Source organism: Pteropus alecto, unplaced genomic scaffold (assembly GCF_000325575.1).
Source record: "Pteropus alecto unplaced genomic scaffold, ASM32557v1 scaffold124, whole genome shotgun sequence".
Taxonomy (NCBI): domain Eukaryota; kingdom Metazoa; phylum Chordata; class Mammalia; order Chiroptera; family Pteropodidae; genus Pteropus; species Pteropus alecto.
Genome location: NW_006435779.1, coordinates 1,999,387 through 2,008,939, shown reverse-complemented (window position 1 = coordinate 2,008,939; position 9,553 = coordinate 1,999,387). Strand labels below are relative to the sequence as shown.

At 33.6% G+C, this 9,553-nt stretch overlaps 1 protein-coding gene across 1 annotated transcript in view; it reads right to left on the bottom strand.

Moving 5' to 3' along the window:
- Nucleotides 1-9,553, bottom strand: part of KBTBD12 (kelch repeat and BTB domain containing 12) — a 69,973-nt gene that overhangs the window by 49,589 nt on the left and 10,831 nt on the right. The window contains exons 2-3 of the mRNA XM_006911446.1: nucleotides 5,267-5,537; nucleotides 3,062-3,212 (exon numbers count right to left, since the gene is read on the bottom strand). Coding sequence (XP_006911508.1) covers nucleotides 3,062-3,212; nucleotides 5,267-5,537 — 422 coding nt within the window. The remainder of the gene's footprint in view (nucleotides 1-3,061; nucleotides 3,213-5,266; nucleotides 5,538-9,553) is intronic.

The following is a 9,553-nucleotide window of genomic DNA, read 5'->3' as shown; positions in this document are numbered from 1 at the left end:
AATTTTGCCTTTTGGGGACAAGCTGTGGACCTTTTCACTTATTCATAGTTGGAAGTCTCCTATTTTCACTTAGCTTTTGGCTTGTGAAATTCTTACTGCTATAACAGATTTTAGAAGCTTTTCAGAAGATTTATACATATGTTTTACTCAACATTTCAGCGGGGGGGCAGGGAGGATTTTCAGTAGGAAGATCAGTTCAGGTATCTAGTCAGCTATACAGACTGTAAAAAGTTTTGTCAACTTTTTACAACCATTAAATGAAATTTTTTAAGCAAAGAATGCAGCAAGATGTCTGTAAAAGGAGTCAATAAACAGTGGTTATAACAACATTTGAACACTTCTATTTTAGGGATTTTACATACATTATTTTATTTAATTTTAACTCTAAGGAGTAAGCATTCTGATTAATATTAGTCAAAAAAGGTATACTAGACCAAGAACATACAAGTAGGAAATGGTGGAGCCAAGATCTCAATCCAACTCTACTCAACTCCAAAGCTGGTACTTCGCCCACTTTACCATACTTCTTCCATTGTGAATATTTCAGTGGCTCCTCTTTTAAGGGTAGCCTGTAGACTATCTAGGAGGTAGTAAGGCATTAAATCCATTACAGATATTAAAGAGAGGGCTTATTATACTAACTGGCAATGACCTCAACCACAGTGAAGCACTTATAGATTCCCAAAAGCAGACAGGACTTTTACCAAGAAAATAACAAGTACCTGTGTATCATTGAAACTGATAAGGTTTTAGGGTCCTATATGACATTTGCCCAAATTCCAATTGCTCAAATTATATATACAATGAACAAGTAAATCTGTTTAATTTGAATGTAAGTTTTCCATCCTCTGCTCTCAAACATGTCAGCCCCTTTGGCAAACACAGCTGCTAGTTTCCATAGCTAGTTCAACTCAGATAAAACTACCAAAAAAAAAAAAATAAAAAAAAAAAAAAGACTAAAACAACTGAACTTCGTTCCACTTCAAAGCCTATAAATTTATTTTGGAATTAAATAGAAAATGTTGGGGAAGTTCACTCTTTTGAATTGAATATTACAAAATGGTAAAATTTATTTGAATGATTATGAATCTGGTCCTCAGTTCTCAATATCCAGAAACTATATTCTAAGCTACTGCAAAAGCTTTTCTACTTGGTCTCTCCACTTCCAGTTCCCTCTAACCTTTTTCTTCTTGATCATTTATCAAAGTGCCAACTTTCGCACTAACAAATAAACTCTTCTTGGCCAATCATTAGAATTATAGTCATTAGAATTCTTTTCACCTTTAATCTGTTCTTTATATCCTTACCTCACCAATTTTCCTAACACATTCTTTAATCATATTGCTGTTGTGTAGTTTCTCATTGTTTACTATTATCCTCTTAATTCTTCATCCATAAACCTTTTTAACCTGATTCCCAGTTTACCTATACAACTCTCTGTCTCTTACAACTATCTGTCCCTGGTGGGCTCATTTACTCACTCTCTTTTCATCTTTTATTCTCACCTCCAAACCTCTGCTTATTCCATTCTCCCTATTTGTTCTTCCCTACCCTTCACCACTACATTATTTCTTGGAGCATTCTTTTCTCTATTTCACATACCCAAAATTTGCAGGTCCTTCCTTTAAAATCTACCTCTTTTCACTCATTCAGTGGACATCTGTTCATATCATGAAGTTTAAGTTCCTAAGGGTGTCTTTCCTCAAATAATTTACCAAAAAAAGACACTATTATTTTTATTTCACATCTAACCTAGTTGTGGTCCACATTAGGGGGAAATCTCATTTTAATTCAATTGATACATCTCTTTTATCCCACTTTTGACTACCTCTAACTTTAATACAATTAGTAGATGAGCCTTCATCCCCTTGAGTTACACAGCTATCCTAGGCAATAATTCCTGGTTTAGATATTGTCTCTTCTAGGCCTATGACAGAGCATATAGTTATAACAAAGTAACATATATCTAGAGGAGTAAATTATAATTACAAGTGAGTTTCACAACTGAGATACTCATAAATTATGTTGTATAATGTTTTCATTATTAAAATTATAAAACTATTAATATTTGAGCACATTATTTTGCTTCATACTGTGCAGGCAGCCAAGAAATAATAGTTTCCCTTTAGAAAAACAAATAAATGAACAAACAAAAACCAAAACTAAATGCTTGATTTGTTTTCATCCTATATTTCATGTTTTTTCTTTGTCATCTTTTTGCCATGCATTCTCTTCCCCATTCTTTTGCCAGTTAGCCATCTGTGCAGATAGGATGTAATAAAGAGTTGGCATAATTATTTTACCAGTCCAGTCAGCTTCCTTATCTCAGTCTAGTTCTTTCCTATACTTATAAGAGGGAGGGAGGGAGGGAGGGAAGGTGATAGGAGATGATAGGAAAATGGAATGTGCTTAGAAAAGCAAAGGACTTAATAAGAAGAACAAATGAGGAGCGAAGGATAAGAGAAATATATTGATGTTCTAGAATTGTTTTTACCCACTTTAGTGGAAATGAACAAGTCTTTCACCAACTCCTACTGGTTAGTGTAAAAACAAACATATTCAAGCAATAAGAAAAAAAACACGTTCAGATACAAATTATTTGATAACACCTCTACAGAAATTAGGTAGATGAGACAAAATGAAGAGGATTGGCATGATCTGTGGAATTGTCTTACCTATTGTAGTTTTCTCCGCTAATGGCACAGATAATCACAGTAGGTTGCAAAAGCCCACATTTCATTGACTAAAGGTGGCCAAAGGCTTATTCCTATTTCAAAATATTTTATTTGGTCGTACATATAAGGATGTATCACTACCATTCTTGAATTCTAAGGGACTTGAAAATTCCATAAAAATAATTTGCTTTCAAAAAGTCAATGGACTTTCATTTAATCTTATGTAACTGTGCTCTAGAAAGCAAAAAACAAAAGAAAATGTTTGGCTAGTTATGTATTCATTTGAAGTGGAATACAGGAAAAAGAGAGAATATTTCATTTTTACTGAGGCAAACTGCAGAGAAAAAATAAAAGTAGTTATACTCTTTTAGCAATCTGCTTCTTACCCAAAACATAAATCTCACTGTTGACTACGGCTGTACTGAATCGGTACTTAGAGTACTTCATGGGTGCCCGCTCTGTCCATTGATCTCGGTTGGGGTCATACTGCAACAGTTTGTTGCTTAATCGATCAGGTTCTTCATCAGGAAGATCCATCTGTATGAAATATGACAGCCAATATAACAACATACCATTGAAAGATCTTTATGAGTACATGAATGCAATTAATCAAAGCAAATGGCCATAGATATAGAAGTTAACTATAGTGACTCGAACTCATGAACACACAAATCCCATGACTCAAGGTTATAAGTACACTGTCAGTATCAGAAAATTTATATTCCATAATAAAGGGGCTAAAGTATTGGGTTACAGCAAACAATCTGTGATCTTAGTAGTAAGACAGTATAGCACTTTCAAAAATGAAGCAACTGCAAATCCTTAAAAATGAACAGTATTTAAAGTATAATTTTATTTTGCCAAACTTTATAGTGGTGTATTTTAATAATATTTGTGAGAAACTATTTTAAATATGTCATTTTTCTTTATAATATTTTTCTAATCCAAATGGAACAAAATTACAAAAATTTTAGTGTTCTAGTAATTAAAGTTTTTTTTATCTCATAATTATTACCTATATAGAAATGATCTGAATTCAATTTTCAAGATATATGGATTAATATAAATTATTTGCAGTTATTTTATGTATTTATTTAATTTTATTTTATTTATATATACATATTTAATGACTAGAGATGGTATAAATTGAATGACTTTATTCTTACACAGATACGTGTAGTTTCTTGTACTCATAAATTTCAGGTGAAGTAATTTTTTTTCGACAAAGTGTAAGGAACTTTCATGACTTCAGCCTAAGGATGCTTTAAGTGTCTTTTGTTTTTTGTTTTGGTTGCAGGTGTTCAACACAGAAATAATTGCCTTACTAATGAACATCGGGTGCAATTAATTTTAATTATTTTAAATGCATCAAGAGTTATGATCACTATGGTTGCAATCACAACCCCATATTACCTTGCAATTTAACGTATTGTATTAGATACAGATTAGCAAAAGCTTTTGTTATGCAATAAATATGCATGTGCCATCTGTTCAAGGACATAATGAATTAACAAATATTGCCTTTATTGTTTTAATTTTCTTTCTAATGTAAGTATTTAATCTCTATTTTAGTGAAAGAAAAGTAAAGCTTCTAAATTGACTTTGGAGCTTATTCATGCAAAGTTAACTACGTAATGAATAGTTCTGAAAAAGTTTCATTACAAATAATTTATCAGGTATCAGCTACTAGCTGTGATTAAATCTGTACTTCTTTTTGATATGTAGTACAAAATTTTAAATGCATTAAATGCAAAGTTTAAGTTTTTGAAACAAGTATAATACGCTATAAATGGCAAAGTCCAAGGTTATGAGATGAATTCAAAAGCATCACTTTTATCATGAAGCAAATATGGAGGAACAAGAATTCATGGAGGCAAAAATAAATTAACTTTATATCATGTGAGCGAACGAGGACCTAGTAAGATTAATTTCTTTAGAAAGACTGGCTGGCCTGCAAAAGGCAGGCGGAGTGATACTACTGTGAGAGCTCTAAGGCACTGGGAGGGACACCCAAGAGAAAATAAAGAACCACACTGTAGTCACATTCTACTGACTTTTCAATTCTGGCTTGCCATCATTTCTCTGGGCTTCAATACAAACAGTATTCTGGTTTTCCTGTCTGTTAATGCCCAGCAAAGACATAAGTGTTTAAAATCACAATATACTTTTATGGAAATGATTATACCAACATAGGATGACTATTCTGGTTTCCTTCTTAGAGTAAGAATTTTAAATGTGGAAAAGACTTACAGTCACTTGCTTCACGTCACATAGCTATTAACCAGACAGTTCTGGGATGAAAACCAGCTTCTCTGCCTCCTCCTTAGGTGCTGCCTACAGATAACCTCTCAGCATAAGCATCTCTCATAATTAGCTTGACAGGGAGGATTATGAAGACAGCATGAATACCGAATGAAGTCATGTCTATGAATAACATACTTTAAAATTCATTCTCCTAAACTGGTTTAACACTTAAGTATTTTACCAAAATGTAAGTCATACTCTTAGTATTCAACAACTGCAACATTTTTCAACACAGCAGCCAGACTCAGCATAGCCATGCCAATTAGTTATATAAGAAATTTCTTGACCTGAGGAGTCCAGCCTCCAATCACATAAAGCTTATTATTCACTGTCACTACAGCATGACACGCCAATTGCAGTGGGAGAGGAGACACTCTTTTCCAATTGTCTTGTTCTACAGAGTATTTATCAACACAGTTTGTAATAAGATACTGGTTTTTAATTTTCATCTGTCCTCCTATAACATAGAGGTCATTATAGACACTGCCCAGAGCATAGAGCTCTCGAAATTCAGCTGCACATAACTTTTCCCAAAACTGGTTTCCTCTGTCATGATACCTGTAAATTAACAGAGAGAGAACCCAGGATTAGAGTTAATATGACAACAACCTACCCAAGAAACACACTTATTAAGTTTTTTTCCAACTAAAAATAACATGATTTGGTTCTTCTAATTAGAGAGGAAAAAACATCAATATAAGATAGCGATACAGGTTTATAGTTTTTGTTTTTGTTTTCCCAATGACTGTTGAGGAGAATACAATGTGCATAGAAACAACCACACCTACCTGTAGAATTTTAGGAAAAATAATATATTGAAAAATTATAGATTATCCAGGACTAGCCTTCATTTCCTAATTCTGGGAAATAAAATAAAGAACAAATAGGAAAGTCTTCCAGAAAATCATTTGTAATTTTACCGTAAGAGAATAATAAGTAAAAATAAAGAAAGACAAAAAAGTCTCGTTCTGGAGTTTCACCTTAATACTGCATTAAAGAAATCAGTTTTAGAGCAGAGAATTTGAAAATATCTCAATTCAGAGACTTCTAATGGGATGATGTGTAGAATTTTAAGGATTCTTCTTGTAGTACTAACTAACTGGCTTAGCACAGCATCAGGAAAAGCTGTAGGTGTATAAAAACCCATCTGCAAGTGTCTTTGGACATTTAACATTTATTTTAATTTCTTAGATATGGCAATTTCAGTAATTTCTTCCATGAATAATTATATGAGTCTGAGAAGAATCTTGGGAGGCAGGGACACTAGGATTTATGGTCTCTCAATACCTCTGGGAGTATATTAACTGATTATCTCTGTGTGTATGTGTGTGTGTAGCATTATATTGTCACTAAGTGTATGAGTTCGTGGCTATCCTTTGTCTTGTCTCTTGATAGTGGTTAAGTCTATTTTTTCCAGTCATGATTTCAGACATATGGTCTAAGGACAAAAGTAATTATGGGGACAGTGGGATAAAATATGTGATATTAGACGTGTCCTAAAAACATCCAGAAAATATACCTGGAATTCAAAACTAAAAACAAAACAACAACAACAACAACAAAAACAGGAAAATATGGGGAAAAAGTTGTTATGTTTGGAAACGAAGAAATTATATGTGTGTGTTCTATGCAGAGTACAATTTTAAAGTATAGACTACTATTTTTGCATTAAACACTTACTCTTTGATCACATTTATAGGAGTTTTTCCCAGTTGTTCTAGGTCAACTCTTACATTCTTCTCCAGAAGATAACTCTTTACTTTAAGCTTGACAGGAAAGTTAGAAGATTATGCTACTTTCCTAGAGGGCATGCCTAGCTTGTCACAAACTGAATGCAAAAATTTATTAAACCTCATGATAGCTGTCTTCTACGTAATTCTAGATAGGAAACCAGAGTCTCTGGAATCACAGGTGATATTTTCACTACTATTTTTAATTGTACTGGATTTTAGAAGAGAAAGGAGGATTAGGTGTCCCTAGGTGTGGGCTATTGAAGTAAAACCAATTAATGAATATACACATAGGACTAAAAAATGGGTTTTAGTTTTCTGAGATGTGCTTTAAGAAAACAGGCCAAGAATGAAATATATCCCATGAAGGTTGGGATATACATGTTTGCTGGGCAATTTGATAATCTGACTTTTGTTTTAACATTTGAACTGAAAATGAGGAGAGAACGTGCCCAGATAAAACTATAAAATTTATTGTTAAGATAAATGGGCATGACATAAAAAAGAAAATAATAGTTTTCTTTTCAAAAACATAGCTTTGAAATAAGGACTAAATAAAGACAAAAACATTCAATGTTCTCAGAGGTTGATAGTTTAAAAAGAACACTTATATCTTCAGCTGTTTGTATATCAAAGTATGGGAGGTAAGTAAAGGAGATAGAAATGTGTATCTTTGGGAAAAGAAATGACCAACTAGAGTACTAGTTTACTTCCCCTTAAGTCAAAAAGAAATATATCTGCATAAAAATCTATTAACTAGAGTAAGGGCAAGTTGAAGAGCATCTGGGCAAAAATAAAAGGGATAAGATACAAATGCTATGGGAGGAATATACTGCAAGATGATGATTTCTCACACATATCACAAAACTGCCACTAAAGTGACCTTTAGTAGTGCTATAAGATTTTAACTATTCGGACATCTGCTGGAAGTCTCATTTAAGCCCAAAACAATGCTTCTGATAATTTCATTATTTGCTTTGTTGACAATTTCATTATTAGAAGAAACAAGGAGGGCAACTGATACTTTTACCCTAATTCTAACCACAGGAGCTGGTTGGTGATGAGAACCTGGTTGAGTTCAAAAATACTTTTTCCTGACACTTTCTTCTCCTTTTGAGATTCCCATTATATCTATCTTGGTAGGCTTGATGTTACTCCACGTCTCTGAGGCTCTGCTAATTTTTCTTCTTTAGATTATATAATTTCTATTGACTTATTCCAAGTCCATTGATTCTTTCTTCTCTCATCTCGAATCTGCTTTTGAGCTCATTTAGTATATTTTTTATTAGGGTTATTATACAGGTTTAGAATTTCCATTTGGTTCTTTTAGATAATTTCTATTTCTTTATTACCATTGTGGAATCACTATCATATTTTCCTTTAATTCTTTAAAAATTCTTTAAAAATGGATTTTGTTCATTCTTAGAACATATATTTGATAGCTACTTTAAAGTTTATGCCTACTAAATCCAACATATGGGCATACTCAGAGACAACTTTATTTAATGTTCTGCCCTCCCCCTCCACCCCAAGTATAGGTTACACTTTCCTGTTTCTTTTCCCTTTTCTTTTTCCTGTTTCTTTTTCTTTGTGTTGTAAATTTGTGTTGGTAACTAACTGGACGTTTAAAATGGTATATTGCAGCAACTTGTGATTCTAATTTCCACCCCAAGGTTTTTATTTTCTTTTTCTGCTGCCTTTATTGTTGTTGCTATTTGTTTTTAAATAATCTGACTGGATTTAATATGCCTCCCCTGTGGTTGGCTGCTATCTTGCTCCATTTTTTAAAATTCTCATTTTTACTTTTTATCCTAGGGGTTACTCTTATTCTTCATAGCTTAGTGGCTAGTCATGGTGGGTCTGTGTGTGGGTTGGAGAGTACATTCAAAGTTCAGATAGTTTTCAAGTCTACCATGACTTTTACTTTCTTCCTGGCCCTTTCAGTTCTCTCCTGTACATGTGCTCAGCCTTCTAGTAAGCCAGGAACATGTGAAGAGCTTGGACTCTGTTGGGGGTTGTATGTTTGTGTGGCTTCCCTAGTCTCCAAGGTTGTGTGAATAATTTATCAAGCCCTTCTAAGACTCTTATTTCCAACACTTCCCTAGAAGATCCCTGTTAAATTTCTGGCTAATTTCCTTGTCTGCTACTGTCCCAACCAGGACTAAAAGCTCAAGCTAGGAGAGCTGCAGGCTTTTCCATTTGACACTTTGAATGTGGGTTGCCCATCCTCCACTTCCAAACATGTCAGTCCCCTCTGGCAAACAAAGCTGCTAGTTTTCATAGTTAGCTTAACTACCTGGTAGAACTACCATGATGAATCAACTAGGGTAGGGAATAAGGGGAGTCTCAGGCAAGAATGCCACAAACTGCCTGAAGATTTACTTCACATTTAAAAGTTCTGAGAAGTTAAACTCTTCTCAATTTATTGTTTGTCTTGGTTGATTTCTAGAGATCTCAAATGGTTGTTTTTAACAAATTTATCTGGTTTTATAGTTGCCTTTTGGGGACAAGCTGTGGACCTTTTCACTTATTCATAGTTGGAAGTCTCCTATTTTCACTTAGCTTTTGGCTTGTGAAATTCTTACTGCTATAACAGATTTTAGAAGCTTTTCAGAAGATTTATACATATGTTTTACTCAACATTTCAGCGGGGGGGCAGGGAGGATTTTCAGTGGGAAGATCAGTTCAGGTATCTAGTCAGCTATACAGACTGTAAAAAGTTTTGTCAACTTTTTACAACCATTAAATGAAATTTTTTAAGCAAAGAATGCAGCAAGATGTCTGTAAAAGGAGTCAATAAACAGTGGTTATAACAACATTTGAACACTTCTATTTTAGGGATTT